Source organism: Geospiza fortis, unplaced genomic scaffold (genome assembly GCF_000277835.1).
Source record: "Geospiza fortis unplaced genomic scaffold, GeoFor_1.0 scaffold85, whole genome shotgun sequence".
Classification (NCBI taxonomy): Eukaryota; Metazoa; Chordata; class Aves; order Passeriformes; family Thraupidae; genus Geospiza; species Geospiza fortis.
This window is the reverse complement of record NW_005054358.1, coordinates 3664680-3684601: the sequence shown is the minus strand read 5'-3', so window position 1 is coordinate 3684601 and position 19922 is coordinate 3664680. Positions and strand designations below refer to the sequence as shown.

General features: G+C 50.9%; 1 protein-coding gene across 3 annotated transcripts in view; it reads left to right on the top strand.

The window, feature by feature from the left end:
• ASTN2 (astrotactin 2) overlaps positions 1 to 19922 on the top strand; it is a 297150-nt gene that overhangs the window by 201291 nt on the left and 75937 nt on the right. For all 3 annotated transcript variants that reach the window (XM_005423807.2, XM_031059216.1, XM_031059215.1), the window contains 2 exons: positions 8196 to 8329; positions 10115 to 10263. In XM_005423807.2, coding sequence (XP_005423864.1) covers positions 8196 to 8329; positions 10115 to 10263 — 283 coding nt within the window. The remainder of the gene's footprint in view (positions 1 to 8195; positions 8330 to 10114; positions 10264 to 19922) is intronic.

Genomic DNA, 19922 nt, shown 5'->3' with positions numbered 1-19922 from the left:
AATTTGCACCATCGCTGGTCACTGCAGCCTGGCTGGGGGCTGTGGTAGTGCTGGAGCTCACCGGGGTGAAGGAGATGTTTTTTGGAGGTTCAAGCAGCTCTTGAAGGGCTTTGTTGGATGTATTTTCTGCAGCTGTCACACTGGTGTGGCTGTGGGTGGCAGGTTTGACAGGAAGGACCCTTGCTGGAGCAGAGGCAGTGCTGGAGTCCCCCCTGCACCAGTCCCAGTCACCTGGTGAGATCCAGCTAGTCCAAGTATTCTACAGGACCATTGCTGTGGCAGTTCCAGGGCTCTCAGTCTGAGTGCTCTCACTGGGAAGGTGTGAAGATACAGAGACACTGTGACCTTGGCTGCCATCTCCCAGGAGCTCTGTGGATGCTGCATCAGTTTTGATCGATGCCAGCATCTCTCTTGTGCTCCCTTTGTGCTCTGCAGCAGTGCAGACACCACCGTGGGCCCTCCACATGAAGCTGGAGGAGATTCTCCACTGCAGGGCTGTGGAGGGAACCTCCACCAGTGTCAGTGGCTGGCCGTGCCCTGCAGCAAAGAGTTTCTCTCTATGGTGGATCTTTCTGCTGGCAAAATGTTCTCAGCACCTCAGGGGCTGGATGGAGGTGGTGGGAGAGAAGAGAGAGGTGGTGACCCCAGGTATTTTCCCTTTGGGGAACATCCTAGAGTCAAAGAGAAGAGCTGTTCCTCACCCCAGTTATAGTCCCCTCAGGTTATGGTGACTTTCCTCCTCCACCTTAAACATATTTCTGCCAGCCATAGGATGGGCACCATCTTTCTTACTGCCCAGCACAGCCCTGGAGCGCACCCAGAGGCACAGACTGAGTGAGAGCACAGCTGTGCATGATCTGCAGACATCCTTGTCCCTCACAGGCAGGCAGGGAACACCCTGCTTCCCCCGTTGTGACGGTGTTCACAGGTCTTAGGATGAGGGAGGAGATGAGGATCTGACTCCATGGTTCAGAAGGCTGATTTATTATTTTATCATATATATTAAATTAAAACTATACTAAAAGAATAGAAGAAAGGTTTCATCAGAAGGCTAGCTAAGAATAGAATAATAAAGAAATGATAGCAAAGGTTCTGTCTCAGACTCTCTGTCCAAGCCAGCTGGGCTGTGATTGGCCATTAATCCTCTCAGCTTCTCAGGAGGAAAAATCCTAAAGAAAGGATTTTCCATGAAAGATGTCTGTGACACCCCATCCTCTCCCAGGGCATCCTTGGCAGGGATGTGCATGTGCATGTCCAGAGCCACAGGGCAGCTGTGGCCAGTGGAGGGGAGAAAAGGCAAGGTATGTTGGGCTGTGTGACCCCTCCTGTTCATGATCTGCTCATTTTTCCCCCCAAAAAAACCTGAAACAAGCTTCTGTGGAGCAGCTCAGCCAGCTGCAGAAATGCTTAGAGGGTGGTGTGGTGAGGGGGGTGTGGAGGAGGGAGGCAGGAGAGATCAATCTCGCTCCTACTGGGAAATGGACTCAAACTCCTGCTGTGTGTATTTAAGGAGACAAATGGATGTGGAGCCTGGATTTTTAGGAGACCCCTAGGACCTTGCTTTAATTCGAAAATTGAGTAATCTCAGCATTTGCTGCAGCCATGGCCTCCTCAGAGCACACATGGTGTGGGGGCTTGCTGGGGGGCACATCCCTGTGCTGCTGCTCCCACTGGCCTCAGCAGGAGCCCAGAGCATGCCTGGGACCCTGGTGGGGCTATAGGAGACAGCTTCTTCACATGCTGGGGCTCACCAGCTCAGATGACAAGTGAGGCTGGAGCAAAATTCCCCGTTTTTTCTGCCCACTCCTTGCCCAGGAGCCATCTCCTGCAGAGCAAAGCGTGGCCACTGCTGTCCCCACTGTCCCACCAGTGTCCCCAGGCTGGCAGGCTGTTTCTAGCCAGGGTCAAAGGTGTCCCCGAGGCCATGGGCTCAGTTTGACCCCAATCCAGCACCATGGCAGAGCCTCTGGAGGTCACACAGCATCCCCAAAGCAGCCCCTGAAGGCTTGGGGACACAGAGCCAGGGATTTCTTCTTACACTGCCACAGTGTTCTTGTGGTTCAGGTGAGTTTTTGGCTTGGTCTGGGGTGTGTTTCTTTTTATTCGTTGTTGCTTTGTTTGAATACCTGCTAATTGGCCCTTGTGCTTCTCCTGTGGCCCTGGAGCATCGTGCTGCAGCTCCAGCCTGCATCCAGCTCACTTTTCCCGGGGAAGAATGGCAGCATTGTCCTGCCTGGCTGGGGCTATAATGGGGAGCTTTGTGCCGAGGTGTGAGAGTAGAGCTGGTTCCCCAGGAGGGCTCAGTGCAGCACACAGGGCTCTGATTTCCCCTCTGATTTCCCAGGTTTCACAGTGTCCTCTGCTGCTCCCCAGGATCCTGTTATTCTGTAAATAACAGAAACCAGGATGCTGCCCACCCTGGCTCCCTGCCAGCTCCCTGACCTTTCCAGCACACCACTGATGCCTCTTTCCAGGATGAAGTGCTGGGGATGCTGCTCCCGGGGAGAGGCAGCCAGGGGCAGGGAGGGTGTGAGCAACGCAGGATGGGATCACCTGCCAACAGCAAAATCCTATCCTCCTTTGGTGTGAACCTAGAGCACCAAAACTCCATCCTCCTTTGCTGTGAGCCCAGAGCACCAAAACTCCATCCTCCTTTGCTGTGAGCCTAGAGCACCAAAACTCTATCCTCCTTTGCTGTGAGCCCAGAGCACCAAAACTCCATCCTTCTTTGCTGTGAGCCCAGAGCACCAAAACTCCATCCTCCTTTGCTGTGAGCCCAGAGCACCAAAACTCTATCCTCCTTTGCTGTGAGCCTAGAGCACCAAAACTCCATCCTTCTTTGCTGTGAGCCCAGAGCACCAAAACTCCATCCTCCTTTGCTGTGAGCCTAGAGCACCAAAACTCTATCCTCCTTTGCTGTGAGCCTAGAGCACCAAAACTCCATCCTTCTTTGCTGTGAGCCTAGAGCACCAAAACTCCATCCTCCTTTGCTGTGAGCCTAGAGCACCAAAACTCCATCCTCCTTTGGTGTGAATCCAGAGCACCAAAACTTCATCCTTCTTTGCTGTGAGCCTGGAGCAGTAAAACTTCATCTTTGATATAAAATTAGAGCACCAAAATTTCATCCTCCTTTGCTGTGAGCCTGGAGCAGCAAAGCTCCATCCTCCTTTGGTGTGAATCCAGAGCACCAAAACTTCATCCTTCTTTGCTGTGAGCCTGGAGCAGTAAAACTTCATCTTTGATATAAAATTAGAGCACCAAAATTTCATCCTCCTTTGCTGTGAGCCTGGAGGAGCAAAGCTCCATACTCCTTTGCTGTGAGCCTGGCCTTTTGGACACGAACTGCATGATCCTGGAAAGAGTCTCTGGCCTGGGAAATCCTTACCTTTCCCCACCTTTTTTGTTTTTCTTACCCAGTTCCAGAGATGTCTAGACTAAGGAGTGGCATTTACCTCATGTGAGCAGCACTGAGCATTGCTGGAAGGGCATGGAAGGCTTTTCCTCCAGCCACCCTGCCATCATGGTAGCATTCTGTTCAGGCTGTGAAAGCCCTTCTGGAGCCTTCATCCTCCTCCAGTGGCCCTGCCTGTGCCTGAGGGAAGGTGGTGGTGCTGTGCAGGCCCCATCTCCATCCTGCCAACAGGAAAGGACAGGATGTGTCCATTTGCTCCCATGTCCCTGGACATGGGATGGAGCCTGTCTGCTGGCATGGCTCAGCCTGCTTCCACACCTCCTTCTCTCCTTCTGCACTGAGAAGAACAAAAAAAGCAAACAGAGATTGGGAAATCAGTGCAAAATCCAAAATGAACTTAAGTTCTAGCTTCCAGATCATCTCCTTTATCTGCAGCCCATCTCTGTCCAGCCTACATGGTTATCTGTGGTTGGTTGGTGGGTTTTGTTGTTGTTGTTGTTTTTGATGCTGTTTTTTGGGTTTTTTTTGTTTGGTTGGTTGGTTTTGGTTTTCTGTTTTGTTTTTTTTTTGTTTTTTTTTGTTTTTGGGGTTTGTTTGTTTGTTTGTTTTTGTTTTGGGTTTTTTTTTTGTGGTTGTTTTTTTTTTTATCTTCCTGTATTTCCTTTTCAATTTTTCCAGAAACAGAGATGTGCATTCTAGACTCAGTGAGCCAGATTTCCGTGTCACTGTCAGCCATGGAGAAGACTAGATATTGACAGACAAGCACCCAACATGTGCCCTTTCCAGCATCCCATCTGCAAACACCAGCCCTGTGGTGTGTGCTGAGTCCTGCAAATGCTGATCTGAAAGGTTCCTTCATGTCCTATCACTTTCCCCCTCCTGGGATGTCAACCCACAGTTAGAAATAACTTAATGCTTCTCCCTCCATCAGCCAGGTCTAACAGAGGACAAAGGAAGTGTTCTTCTCTTTTCTGTTACAGAGTGTCTCAGCTATAAAATGGGGCCAAATGGCCTCCCCCTGAGCACAAATAACAACAGGAGAAAGATCCATATGCAATCGAGTGTAGGATGAATGTGCTTAGCTGATCGTTTGTTTCCTTAATATTTTTTTTATGAATAGGCTTAGCTTATGGTAAGATGGGACTTTATGGTCCTGTAAGTCTTGCTTGTGTCAAAACAAATGAACTAGCCATCCTAGGGGGGAACTATCAATCCAATAGATGTGTGTGCATGGGTGTGGGGAATCAGACCTATTATACCTTTAAGAGCAAATTAGATGCTGTTCCTATGATTCATAAAGCTATATATCTAATGGCATGACTCGTCATCTAGAAAATAAACGTTTCGAGCCAGTTTCTCATCTCATAAATTTCCCCTCTGGCACCGAAGGACATAAACTAAATGGGCTGACTCACAGGGAAACAATACAATTTGGATACTTTTAAATGAGAGATAAAATTGCCTTAGGGCACACAGGGATGTTGGGGTCCCGGGGAGTGGTTGGCAAGCACAGGACAGTGCATTGGGGGCCACTGCCATTCCCAGGGGATCAATCACTCCTGGGAAGCCCTTCATGATCCCAGACCTTCTTGGGCCTGTGAAGACATGACCACCGTGATGAAGGATGCAAAATGGAAGTGGTCATGTTTGGGATGGACTCGTGTAGGTGCTGTCTCCTGGCAGGGGGGAGAGCACTCACTGCACGCTCTGAGCACGGCAGGGAAGGACAGGAGATGTGGAGAGGAGGGGAAGGTGGTTCTCAGCCACCAGAGATCAGGAAGGTCCCTGTGCATTCATTCCCTCCTCCCAAAGGCTGCAGCTTCCCATGGGATGGATCTCAGCACCTTCACTGCATCCTTGTCCATCACTCCCGGTCCTCCTGCGCCGCTGGGGTCCCTGGTTGGGTGGCAGCTGCCATTCCCTTCTTCTGTGTGACCTTACCCATTTCTGCTCCCCATCAATTTGCTCTTGATGCTTCCCCACCCCTCAACACACACTCCCCAGCAGCAGTGGGAAAACCCCAGGAGCCACTGTCTCATAATTCCACTGGAAAGCAAGGAAAGCCATAGAATCCCAGAATCACTGAGGTTGCAAACAACCTCTAATACTGAGTCCAACCTTTAACCAATCACCCCCTTGTCACACCACAGCACTAGTGCCTCATTCAGCTGTTTCTTGAACACCTCCAGGGATGGGGACTCCACCACCTACCTGAGCAGCCCCTGCCAAGGCCTGACCATGTCCAACCCAAACCTCCTCCTGTCCCTGTTCCCTGGAGCACAGCCCGACCCCCCCGGCTGTCCCCTCCTGTCAGGAGCTGTGCAGAGCCACAAGGGCCCCCTGAGCCTCCTTTGCTCCAGGCTGAGCCCCTTCCCAGCTCCCTCAGCCTCTCCTGATGCTCTGTTCTCTTCCCTGGACACACTCCAGCCCCTCAATGTCTTTCTTGTCATGAGTGGCCCAGAACTGGGCTCAGCACCCAAGGTGTAGCATCACCTATTCCTGGCACAGAGGGACAAGGCAGGAACAAGCCCTGGCTCTTCTCTAGCACAGAGGGACAAGGCAGGGACAAGCCCTGGGTGCCCGGCTCTCCCAGCCTGGCCCTGGCATGAGTCAGGACAGAGGCAGGAGCCAGCAGGGGCAGCCCTGCTCCCAGTAATCTGGTTAGGGAGTGGAGGTGTGCCCGCCCTAATGAGCACAGCATCCATCCCCTAATCTCGTCTGTGTGAAGGGTGACACAAGGCAGATGACAGCTGGGCACCTGAAGGATCTAATTAAAACCTTTGTGAGGCTGGGCAGGCAGAGCAAGGGGGATTGCTCATCCAGCTAGTGCTTAACTGCAGGAAAAAAGAAAAAACAGGGAGTTGACTACTGGATTTACTAAAGGGCATGGATGGGGTGGGTGGGGTTTCTTCCCTAAGTTGGGGGTGTGCAGGGAGGAGCTGAGTTAGGGGACAGGGAGGGGTGGGCAGGGTGACAGGGTTGGGGACAGTGGGGCAGTGGCAGCAGTGTGACAGTGGAGCAGTGTGACAGTGGGGCAGTGGCAGCAATGTGACAGTGCAGCTGTTGCCAGGATCACCCACATCTGTCTTCACCTGCAGAGCCTGTCTGTGCACACAGGTACCTCAGCACAGGGTATTTATCTCGCTTCCTAGGGAGAGCACGTGCTTCCCCATCCATCTGCACACATCCTTTGCTGTTCCTCTCCTGCACGGACCCGCTGCTCTCTCTCTCTCGTGTGTCTGCATCCATTTATCTGGGTGTCAGATAAACTCCTCTCTTCACCCCTCTCTCCAATTACTTTGGATGCCTTTTCCAGCCTAGCACTTCAATTACTTTCTAAAGAACAGAGTAAAATAATGTCACCTTTTCTTTCTTTCACCTGTTCCTTCCTTCGCTGGGTTTTTTTTCCCCAATTTTTTCCATCTGGAACAGTCCCATTTTGTAAATGCCTGGAAGCAGAGAATTTTGCAGATGCAAGAGCCTCGAGGTGCCTCGTTAAAGGTGCTGGTGGTGTTTGGGGAGAGCAACAAAACCCTGGACAATGGCAGCCCTGACGTCAGGCTCTATTTATACTCCTCCTTTCAGAAACCTCCCTGGGATGGAGCTTTTCCTAGAGTTTTCTGCTCAGTGCTGCTGCCTGAGCTGGCCCTGTGCTCCTCAAAGGGCACAGATTTATTTCTAGGCGTACCCTTGCAGCACAGGCTGTATCAGCAGGGCCAGGTTTCCGCAGGCAACTTCTCATGGAAGAGCAGTGTTGCCACAAGTGAGGCTGCTCCATGTGGATGAGGACCTGTGGAGGTGTTTCAGCTCCCAAATGTGCCTCTTGAAAGGTCAAAAGCGTTACAGAGCTTTGTTCTAGTGGCTGTGTTTTGGTGTTCTGATTATTCCAGATGGGTGTTGTGGCTTCGCAGGGTTGGGTTGGATGTTGGCTCTGTGTGTGTGTGAAGGAGAGATGTTTTTGAAACTGGAAGTTTAATTACAGCTGAAGAGTAGTGGGAGAAACCACCAGAAATCCATGTGGTACAAACTAGACCAGGATATGGAGTGAGGGATGCCCCATCCTGTGGGATGAGCGCATCAGGGACACTGAAGAGTGAGACCTGGAGGGCTTTGCCAATTCTGACCACAGTTATTATTCCAGGGATTCATTGGTATTATTAGGAGCAGTCAGAGTGGCTCCTGAGGACATCCTGCAAGTATTTTCCAGGTTTTATTTTTTTTTCCTTGCAGCTAGTGCTGTTTTGCTTGCGAGTGTTCCTTAGACAAGTGAATAAAGCAGCAGTTTGTTTGCAGGAGGGCGCTTTGTGTGAATAACAAACCTGTGAGAAGGATGGAAGGGGTGCTGTTGGGAATTTGGGCATTACTTTATTCTCAGGGGGACAGAAACAGCTGGGCAGAAGGGCGCAGGGAAGGTGGAAGAGTTTCACTGTGCACAGCAGCACTGTGTGTGTTATATTGCAGGCACTGTGTGTGCTATGTTCACTGTCACAGAGGAACTTGTGCTTCTTCAGGCAGCTCCATCCTTCCCCACAGGACATCCCCATCCCCACTCCAAAAGCATTCAGGGATGAACCAGCATCACTCAAGACATGAGAGTCAAGCCCAGGGAGGTGAAGGGGCATGCCCAGGGCCATGCAGAGAGGCTGTGGCAAAGCTGGGAGGACACATTCCCCAACCCATCCCGTGTTTCCTGATCCCAGGGCTCTGCACACTCCCCCCAAAGCCTGGCCAGATTTCACTGAGTCTTTAGCACACATGTTCATGCTTTTTGTTCTCACATCAGGCCTTCAAGGGAGCCCTGATGAGCTCATACTGGTGCTCTGGGAAAGGTGATGTTATCGAAGACTGGTGCAGGTGCGACCTCAACGCCTTCGATGAGAACGGACTCCCGAACTGCAGCCCTCTCCCTCCGCCTGTGTACGTATCCTGTGAGCCCTGCAGGGTTCCCGTGGGTCACAGCCCCCAGAACCACCCCATTTCCCAGGGGCTCAGCCCATGGGCACCTCCTTCTGCACCCTTGGGGCTGGGGGCTGCAGTCCAGTCCTCCTCACTGTGTGACTGATGTCTTTAGGATATCCTGGCTCTGGCTGTGGCCCTGGAAGGTTTCCTTATAGATTTTCATCACCTGATTAGCAGGGCTTGTAGAATGGGATTTCAAATGCTGAAAGAAATGGAATTACAGTGCAATTCATTGTGGCTTGTCAGAGCGAGAGCAAATCAGGAGCAAACTGATGGGGAATTAGCTGAGAAAGCAGGAAGACTGGCTCCAGCGAGCCACAAGGAGCAGAACACCTTCTTAGTGAGCCAATATCCTCAGAGGGGATTCATTTCCCATCTGGAGTCCAGCAAACATGCTGTGTGTTTGGAGCCAGACTCTCCATAGCCCTGTACTTGGTGTTGTCATCTACCCCGGAGCAGAGGGAGTGGACGCCTCTGCATTAGCACAGCCAGGAGCACAAAGCTCCTTCCTCTGCCTTCGTCCCAGCCCACGTTGTTCCTGCTCTGGGCAGGAGCTCCTGCACAGCTGCCCTGCTCTGGCTCTCACCCACGCCCCTCAGAGGTTTGCAGCTGGGTGAATTCACTCTGCTTCTCCCCCTCTCTCCCTCCCTCACCTTGGCCACTCAGACCTGACCCTTCCCTCCTGCGGACTCAGCCCTGCTGGGTTTCAAGAACCTGGATCTTCTCCTGTTTTGCTCCTGGGGTGCTGGCTCTTGCTCACCTTGCTGAAGTTCAGCAGCTCTCCCAGACAATGAAGACCTCTTTGGATGAGATATTTGGGGTGGCATGAGCTTGTCTTCTCCAGGAGCAGGGGGAGGCTCCCAAGGGCACACATTGCTACAGGCTGGACTTAACTAAATTCAGCTTTTTGATGCTCAGGAGCCCCTGTGACCTCTGTCCTTGGGGCTTTGTGGGCACACCCACATGTGTCAATGTGGGCTTTTCCAGGGGTGTGCTGCTTAGATTTGTGGATTCCTCCCCAGAAATGGAGCTCGTGTTAGGAAGGATGAAAATCTGACAAGAAAGTCTCACAGATATGTATGCTTAGCAGAAAGATTTTTAAATATAGAGTCTGATGAAGGAATAGAGATGGAGGCAAGTTTTGATATAGAAGAAAAGAATTGCTGAGCCAGTCTCACTGGATAACCAAGGAGGCAAAGGGTGTGTTAGTTAGAAGGGGTTTTATGGCTTAGAGCAAAGGATAAACCCACCCCAAACAAGAAGATGTTTTCACCAAGCAGAAAGATAGCACAGGCAAACAAGTCAGCAAAGTTGCAAGTAGAAAAAAGGTCTCAGAATTTTCCACTGCAAGAAAACTGAAAAACTACTTCTAGCTTAAACTGTGATGTACTGACTTTTAGTGATTGAAGAATAGTAACATGAATATGGTAATGACAGTAGTTATGATAGGCTATAGATAATAGTTAAGGTATAGATTGGTTCTGCTGTATGAAGATGCTCAGCACAGAAAAGTCTATAATGCAATATAACCAAAACCAAAGGGTCTCCAGGCCTGCCTGCAGCTGGAGCTGACAGCTGTAGGCACAGCTCTGTCACCCACCACCTTGGGCTGCTGTAACCTCTTGGATACAATAAACTGCATTTTGTATACAATAAACTGCATTTTGGAGAGCCCCTGGCGTCCTGCATCCCTCATTTGGGCTCTTACACTCATATCTTGTTTTCTCGCTGTCTCCCGCCCAGCCTGCGGCTCTCCCCCAACGTGGAGCCCTCCAGCACCGTGGTGTCTCTGGAGTGGCTGGATGTGCAGCCTGCCATCGGGACCAAGGTGTCAGACTACGTGCTGCAGCACAAGAAGGTGGATGAGTACACGGACACAGACCTTTACACAGGTGGGTGTGAGGGAGGGCAACCTCCTCCTCGTGGTGCAGAGGGCTCCTGGCCATGCTTCCTGTGCCCTGCCTGGCTGGGAGCAGCTGATTTGGTGGGGAATAGAGCCAAGGTGTTGCATGAGGTATCAAACCCACTCCAGTTAGGAGAGATTTCTGGAATCTTCTGCAGACATGGTGATTTGAGAGGAAGGGAAACTACAACAACACAGTGAGACAGGAGGAAATTATTTGCCCAAAAAGGGCAGGGGAGCTGTGAGCTGGAGTTTCTGAGGTGGGTGTTGATCTGATCAGTCTGAAATGCCCCAGGGTGGTGGTTGTAGGGGGAAGGTCAAGGTCAACAGCTCAAGGGCTTTGCTGGTCTGTTCCTGTGAGTGACCAGTGACCCACCTTTGAAAGGACATTTTCAGTTGTCTTGCACACCTATCAGAGGAACTCAAAACCTACAATATTTAGGGAGATCGCTTAAAGAGTACAAAATTTCTCCAAGAGAACCTGAAACTTTCCCTGGGTTGGAGTTTAGTTCTTAGGCTTGTACTGAGTGCTCTACACTGTAAAAAGGCTTTGTCAGCAGCTCAATCCATGCTCCAGGAGCTGCTGGACAAGGCAGAGGGCTGTGAAGGATGGGACTTGATTTGGGTGAGTAAATGATGGATTTCAGAAAATAGGACCTGAGACCCGGAGTGATAGCAGTGCTGCAGGGAAAGCCAGGCAGAACCTACTGCTTTTGGCATGAAGATTTTGGATGTAGTTTTTTAAAGAAACTCACAAAAGGTGTCAGGGGCAGCTGGGCAGTTGATGAAAGCAGAAATTTACCTGGGACAGGGCTGGTGTTGGAGTGCACAGCCTCACAGTCCACATGCAGATTTGCATGGCCTCCCAGGGCACCCTGGCAAGACGTTTAGCTGTGTTTCCCTGTTGGGAAGACAGGCTCAAGAAGATCATTTAGACCTCACAGCCACAGGGAAGTTTCCACCCTCTCTGTTCACCTCAAGCCCATCTATTCTGTTTCCGCAACATAGATGCCACCATATCCAAAACTCATGTGCTACAAGAGCTGGCCTGTCTCTGTTGGAGAGAGCCACATCCCCACCTCCTGAGGGATTCAGCTGTTTGTGGAGATCCCTGAAAGAAGGAGCAGGGGTCTCCACAAGCAGGAGACCTGCAGGAAGTCCCTGGCTCATACACCAGTCCCATCCCTTGGGACCTTTCTCCTGCATCCTGCCAGCATCCCCTCCCAAAGCTGCCTGATGTGGCCACGGACTCTGGGTTATGTCTCTGGTTTCATGGCATGGAAGAAGGTTTGTTCTTTGTCTTGGAGGGGCACCTTGCAGTAATGGAGAAAGAAAACAAGCTACCAAAGGAGGGGCTTTGTTTTGGATGGGGATTCCAGATTGCTCACACATCACTCAGGTGAGGCCAGACCAGGGAAACATGGGGCTTCTCCTTTGAAGTGGCTGGATCTTTGCCTGGCAGCCAGAGTAGGAAATACAGATTATTATTATTATTTTCCTTTTATGACTGCCATGTGTTTGACAGGCAATTGAATTCATTGTGGGGAGCTTCCCTCCCCTCTGCCTGCTCTGAGGGACTGTTTGGGACAGAATGACCCTATTAACAATTAAAGAGAAAAGCCAATCCTAAATCTCTCCCTTTTTTTTTTTTCTGTGTTGTTTATAACCAAACAACATTCCTGCCTTCATTCCTTTCTTACCCTTCAGGCCTCCAATGCCAGATGACTTGATTCCTTTAAATACCTTGTGTAGGTTTGCAGAGGTGCTGACTGCTACAGCTCTCTACAGCCAAAAATCCTGTCCTGAACATCCCCTGAGCACCATCACCCACCCATCCTGCTGCACCACAGCTTCTCCCCTCTGAGCAGCATCCACAAAAACAATAACTCAGCCTCACAGGGGGAATCTTTGGGAGGGGAGTGTGGGAAATGAAACTGGGATGGCTTTTGGAGTGTGGGATATGAAATTTGGATGGCTTTTGATGCATATGGGCAGATCTTCCTTCCCCATCAGTCTCCCAGGTGCTGGAAGGGAGGAGCAGGTTGTTCCCATTGCTGGGAGGAACATCACAGGTATTTGCAGAGGGGGCCAACTCTGGGCTGGGAGGATTTGGCAGCATCTTGTAGGGATCTTGAGGATGCTGCTACTCATCCCTTGGAACTCTTGAGTTTAAATGAGTGGGTTATTTGTACTTGGACTGTGGTTTTGTTTGCTTTATTCCAGTTGTAGACATTTCTTATTGTGATTCCTGACAGGGGCTAGAGCTCTGCCAACCTGTTCTTTATTCCCGAGGCAAACTAGGTGGTACCTGGTCCCAGCCTCACCTGCCTTCTGCCTTCCTCCTGCCCCTCAAAACCCTCGTCTCTCACCCTTGCAAAACTCCTTGGCCTCCTCCTTGCTCTGCAACCGGAAGATGTAACCATTCCCTTGAGCCAGAAAACATTTGCTCCTCTTCCTCTTGGAGCAGTCAGGAGGGAGTTTGGGGACTGGTCTGATGTGGGTCCCCTCTGCTCCTGCTGGGCTCCATGTGAGACAGGGATGGACAGGGAGCCTGCGTGGCTCGGGTGCCCTCAGCTGCATGAGGTTTTTTAAGAGGCTTGTTACTGGTGCTTAGAAAAACACAGCCCTTGGCCCATCTGAGGCAGAGAGGAGGTGAACTTGTGTGTGAAACAAACCACGCTTTCAACACCAGCGTGCTCGGGAGCCAGCCGGGGAGGCGGAGAGCAATTACAGCCCAAACTGTTTATTAAAACTTGTGGAAATTACTCATAACTCCATGTGTGCCACGGCTTTGTAGTTGAGTGATGCTCTTTGTTTGAACGTGGGGCTCTCAGAGAGGGCGTGAGGCGCACATGTGTGTGTGTGTCTGTGTGTCTGTGTGTCTGTGTGTCTGTGTGTGTGTGCAGCCAGCCCGCCAGCGCATTATGTCATGGACCAAGCAGGCGCTGCACTTGAGAGAGGGAGAGGGAGAAATGTGTTTTACAGGGTGAGGTACAAACCGAAATGGCTGTGAACATCTGGAACTGATATTAGGCTTGGAAAATGTTTTCTGTCACTCCAACACTCCTCTGGAGGAAGGTTTGTGAAGTTAAGAAGCTCCAAAGGGGATGAGGGGGAGGGATGAGGGGGTAACATGGCTGTGATGCAAAGAGCTTTTCATGTCTCCGTTCTCTAAGCTGGGCCGTGTCCCTGCATGTGCCAGACTTGGCACCTGGGCTGTCAGCACTTGTTGTTGTTGTGGCCCTGGCTTAGGAGTTCCCCTGGACCAGCTGAGCCCCCCTTACCTGAGAGTGCAGCATCTTCCAGCTTGTTCTGGAAGACAGAAGGATCCTTGCCCTGGTTTTGGGGTTGGGAGCTGGGGAGCTAAGCTGGGAGGCCTTGTCTGAGAGCTGAAGGGTGAAATCCTCAGGAGGGAACAGGCAGACCTATGCCTGGTTTAACAGCACCTGGACCTTCTCTGGTGCCCACCTGGGAGGTCAGACCCACCTGCATTTGGGGAGGCTGCTGTGAGTTTGTGTAATGCAAGGTTTAGAACTAAAAAAGTGTTTTGGATGTGTTTTTAGAACATTTTGGGGGAGGAGGAAGGGCTGGGCCTGGCTGTGTGATGGATTGGGGTTTGTGGTTTGGGCTGTGTTGCTCCTGGGGTGGTGGCTGTGTTGCTGCTGTGATGTTCTCAGTCCCTTTCTCTAAGTTCTCTCCCTGGTGCAGTTTTCTTCCCCTTGTGCCCCCACCTCTGATGCTGCTGGGTCTCTGAACACCCATCTCTGGGGGCCTGGGGGGGCTGCCATGTGCCTGCACAGGGCATGGTGAGGAGGCTGGGGAGGGAGTGGTTTGAGGACATCTCAAAGAACTTTGCTGGTGATAAGTCAGACTTTGCACACTCTGACACAGGAATGGACTCTCCCTTAATCTGCAAGTGGAGGGCACAAAACAAGACAAAGAGATAAAATTCCTTCCCTGAGGTCACAAGAGCTGTGAACTAATCTCAGCATGGGGCAGTGCTCACCTGTGAGGGCAGAGACAGGGGCAGGTCCTGGATCCCCCAGCTTTGTGCCCTGTCCTGCGGTCACTCCTCCATGGACCCTCAGGCTCTGAGCCAATCTGCATCCCCCAGTCTTCCACCACCGCTGGGGTGAGCAGCCCTGGATATGAGCACAGCACAGGCAAGAGCAGTGTCCTTGAGCATGAACTCACCTCTTCCTGCCTTCAGTATCCAAGTGGGTTCAGCTGGGGAGATGCAGAGGAGCAAACATCACTTGCTGTCCCCGTGGCTGAGGTGTTGTCCCAATGCACTGCTGGCTCTGTGCTGCTGATGGCAAATCACAGAAGGATTAGGAAGCTCTGCCCCTCTCCCAGCCCTTCATCTTCTGTCCTGCTCTGTGCTGGCTGCCACACTGTGGTGTTGCCCCTTTTCTGTGGTACTTTGTGACCGCGTTCACAGGGGTCCCAGGATGAGGGAAGAGACGAGGATCTGACTCCATGTTTCAGAAGGCTGATTTATTATTTTATGATATATATTGTATTAAAACTATACTAAAAGAATAGAAGAAAGGATTTCATCAGAAGGCTAGCTAAGAATAGAAAAAGAAAGAATGAATAACAAAGATTTGTGTCCCAGACAGAGTCTGAGCCAGCTGACTGTGATTGGCCATTAATCAGAAACAACCACATGAGACCAATCACAGATGCACCTGTTGCATTCCACAGCAGCAGATAACCATTGTTTACATTTTGTTCCTGAGGCCTCTCAGCTTCTCAGGAGAAAAAATCCTAAGGAAAGGATTTTTCATAAAAGATGTCTGTGACAGTACTTCACAGCTCAGTGTGTGCTGACAGCTGGATCAGGGTAGCTGGGCACATTGTGGGGTTTTGGCTGAATAAAGTATACAGCAAACAGATAAACAGCTCACCTGCTTCTGGTTTGGGATGCCATGTCCAGGCAGGACAGGTGAGGTCTCAGCAGAGACTCCCAGGCTTTAACTCTGAGGATGTCAAGGGATCCTGGCTGCTCTGGGGTGTTCTTGCCAGGGCAGTGACCACATTCATAAGAAGTAGCCCTCATCCAGAACAGCTTGTAATCCTCAAAGAAAGGAGAACAGGAACACAGCCTGCTGAGTGTGAGCTTGTTGGAGACCTCAGAGCAGGAGAATGCAGAGTCTGGCAGCTGGCTCAGAGCCTTCTGCTGTTCTGAGACCCTCGAGACCCCAGACTGTGGTATGAAGCAGAACCAGCAGGTAACCTGGGAAGGTGTCTGCGCACCAGACAGGGCAGGAAGATGTGCAGGAGTGGAGAGAATGGTTCTATAAAACCTGTGCACATCACCATGCTGGCATTACAGACTGCTCTGGAGCTGAGCTGCTCTGCAGAGGAGCCTGTGCTCAGCATCATGTCTATAAAAGAAAGAGGTCAGCTCAGAAGGCTGAGTGTTTTGTACACTTGCAAGTTGTGCTCTGAATTGAGGCCCGGGAGTGTCTTATTTATAAATAACTTCACAGTTGTGACATGTCTGGATGGCTGGGGATGTATGGATATAGCTAGGGCAACCAGCTCTTCCAGACACCCTCTTGTGTGCAAGCTGTGCTGCTACTGCTCCCTGAAAACCTGGGCTAGGCTGGGAGGAGAGCAGAAAAGACTGTCTGGCCAGAGCAAACCCTGTTCCTGTCAGAAAGGAGTCAGTGCAATCTCCATGCAACCACGTTACATTCCCATCGTAAGCCTTACAGTCATCTTTAAGAGTGCTGACTGACAAACTGGGCACCACAAAGAGCAGCAGGAGGAGCTGACGCTGCCCTTAGGAAGCTGTAGGTGCTTGAGGTCCAAATGAACGTTGCTCCTGCCTCTTCTGCAGCTAACACATGGGTAAAGATGTTTTCAGCACCCAGAGTGCCCTTCTTGAGTGCTGAATCCACTTCACTTGCTAGCAGAAGGAAAGATGATTCAAAAAGAAGCTTTTGAAGTGAAGGTCAGGTTTTTGGAAGCTGCTTCCTGGGATGTGTTGTGTAATAGAAACAAGCAAGTGCTTAATTTTGGCCATTACCCTCACTGTGAAGCTCGGATTTCTCTCTCCCTGGGACAGCTATAGTTATTTCCACCTACCAGTGTCATTTTTGTATCCTGGAAAGCAGAAGGGAGGTGGAGGGTTCTCAACTCTCAATTATGTTTGAGTCAGTTGCTGAAAAATTTCATTAATTCACATTTCCATATGGTTGTTCCAGGGGTTTTTTATTTTTATCTGCCCAGACACCTTTTGGCCAGAACTGGGCATTATCTTTGCTTTCTCCCAAATCACTTTATAGGTGGAGACCTGGGACCGTCTGCCCTTTTCCTGCTGTCTGCAGAGGATGGAGCAGCCTGGCTGGTGCCACGAGTGTGTCATGCACTTCAGGAGCAAACTTGTGTTTGCCAAGGGCTTTGCGCTGTCTGCTCAGAGCTGCCTCTCCCTCAAGGACAGCTGTAGATGCTGCCTTCTAGCTAAGAAGCCTCTGAACTTCTTACATGGCAGTTAATGAGGCCAGCCGTGGAGTTTTTTTACTAGTCTGTAATTTTATCCTCTAGGATTAAGTTTCTCCTGATCTGGAAAAGTCAAGGCCACAAATCCATCTTGTCAGAAAGCATCAAAAGCCAAGGCTGCTAACACAGCCAGACGGATAACAGCATGTGAGTGCAGAGCAGTGGAACTTTTTCACAGGAGCCTTTATTGACTAGACAGGCTTTTTTAATCAATAAACTGTGGCTGGAATTTGGAGGGAAGCTCAGTCTGTGTTTGCAAAGCTGGTGCTTGGCAATGCAGCCCTGAGCTATGTGGAAAATACAGGCTCTGGGGCATCTGTGGATGCAACACAAGCTACTCTGGGAGGAAATTTGGGCATCCTCACTGAGCAGAGAATCTGAGTCTTCCCTTTCTGGGCTCTCAGTGATGCCCAGACTGAGATCCTCTGCCAGGGTAGGATCTTCCTGCAGATTTTGCATACTGCTCTCATTCTAGCCAGAGCCTGGGATGATGTCCTGAATGGGATGGGGAATCTGCTTTCCAGTCCTCTGGCTGCAGTTGAGCTTTCCCATGCATTCAGCACTGTCAGGTGGCTGAAACACAATCCAAAAAGTTAGGCAGGGTCCCTCCACACTTCTCTGGAAGGAAATAAGGATAGAAAAGAGATCCAAAGAGGCACAAAGAGTGCCTTGGGACAGCCTGTTGTGTTTGAAACCTCTCAGCCCCAGCACAGGAGGTGCTCTGGGCATGTTGCAGTTGTCCTGTGCTGTGATTGTGTCTGGTGCCTGCTCTGTCCTGCCAGCACTGGCTCTGCTCTAACCTTCACCATTCCTCAGGCACATCCCTGTTCAATGGCACATGGTGGCACCAGCCCTTCTTCCCCTCTGCCTCTGCCAGGCTGGGCTGGGCACACTGTGTGTGCTGAGAACCATCATCCTCTGCTCCCCAAAATGATGGGGCCTCCTGCTGTTGGGCAGTGGCTCAAGGTGGGGTCTGTCATCTATCCCCCATGTTGTTCCAGTGTGAGGGAAGTTCACTAAAAATGGAGAGGGATTAAACCTGAGTCAGGGGATTTACCAATTAAAATATCTGCTCCTCCTGCAGGTTTCATATGATCCAAGAGAGACCCTCCCCATCTCCCCTGTGACCCCTTCCCAGTTTGTTCAGCTTGCCAGGGATTGAGATCTGGCTCTTAGAAGTAGGGGGACAGCTGGGTCTAGGTTACATTTTGTGCTGTTTAGATAGGATAAACCTTTCCTCCCTGTAATTGGGTGACTGGGCTTGTGAGGTTTCCCAGATATTAATCTGGAGACCCTAGAGGGGGTCAGATTAGGTTATGGAGACATAATAGGAAATTCTGCTCTGGCTAGTTTGGGTTATGGGGGATAGGGTGGATACTCTGCAGCATTCCCCTGCTGGCTTCCCTCTAATGGGGCCTGCAGGGTGGGGTCAAGGAACAATCTTATCTCAGCATCAGGTTGACTTGGGCTTTGCTGGGAGCCGCTCTCTGTGAACTCTTCCCCCCGCCATAATCCTGCTGTTCCAGAGGACAGGACCATGACCCCTCCTTTGGAGAAGGGAGGGGTGGGTGGTGCTGACCTGCTGCTGCTGGGGCTCCTTCACAGGGGAGAGGGAGTCTTTCTTCAAATGGGCTTTGTGTCCCCAGCATCCTTGGGATAGCAAAACCTTTGTGCTCTGAGGTGCTGTCGTTTGGACTGAGTAAAGATCTTCCTCTTGCTGCCCCATGTAGTGCCAGTCGTGGGGAAGGGGTTGATGCAGCCCACAGGGGATCATTTAGTGAGCATTTAAGTGCATGTGCCCCTCTGTCCCACGTGAGAGATGTATTTGAGGAAGGGTGTCATGTTGATCTAGTCAGAGCCAGTAGGATGAACTTGTCCCTGTGGCCAAATAAGTGTTTTGGAGCTGTACTGATGAGGAACCCTGCACTGGTTCCTCACCAGTAAGCAGTGAAGCAGCATCCCGAGGTGTCCTGGAGAAGGGACACCCACCACATTCGTGCTGCGTTGGTTATGTGGGTTAAACCCCCCTCCTGTTCCTGCTGTGTTCTCCTCCCGTGTTCGGGAGCAGGACACAAGTTCTGCAGAGACAAGGCTGACTCCAGGCACCAGTCTGCAACACTCCTTCCAGCCCTCGTTTCTTTTTATTAACGGTGAGATGACAGATAGGGGATGGCCATTAATTTAATAAGGGATGTTTCTGATCACGACTGCAGAAGCAATATCCTGAGGTTTTCCATGGTGTTCTGATGACTCACCCTGATAAAACAGGGTGAGGCTGGGATAGGAAATACCTCACTGGAGCTTGGAGTATGGCAGTGGCTCTTCCCACAGAGCAGCCAGGCTTCTACATCTACAAGGATAGCAGTCATTCTGCCATCCTTGGCTGGGCCAGCACCTTCCCAGTGTGATGATTGCCCCCACTGGGAAGAGCTGGATTTCAGCTCCAGAGATGCCCAGTGCAGCTGGGTGATGCTCACTTTCAGTTTTCCTGGTGTCTGCCCTGATCACCTGCCTGGGGTGATGGTGGAATCAGGGAATGTTGAGTTGTTAACAGGGATTATTTTCCCCCCATTCCCCACCAGCCCCTTCGTGGCACACTCAGGAGGGCAGTGCAGGCTGGGCTGTGAGAGGAGAGCTTGGACAGTGTGACAGATAGTGCCTGGCTTTCCTTTATCCTGTTCTGTCATCTGTGCAAGTCAATAAATCTCACCGACTCCATTGTTCAGATTAGGGAATTGGAGCCAAAAATCATATGTGGACTCTAAATCCAGAAGAGCCAGTTAAGAGCAAGGGCTCACAATTCATGTGCAATTAACAGTTACTGTGCTGGCTGCCCTCAAGCCCCAGAAGTTCAACTCTTTGGCTGCAGATTTTTTCAGATCTCACTTGACAGTTCCTGTAGAAAGCCTTGGAGTTGTTCTGGGAGATGGGGAGTGTCAAACACAGGTGGATGTGTCCATCCTGCTGGGACACAGTGACCAGGAGGGATAGCTACCCCCAGCACCAAGGAGACCACCCTGTCTGCCCCACCCTGATGGTGAACCTTCATGAACAGGACATGGCCACCCCATCTGCCTGCCCTGGGGTGTGCCAGACCCGCTGGGGACAATGTGCAGTGGCTGCAGGGATTGTTCCTCC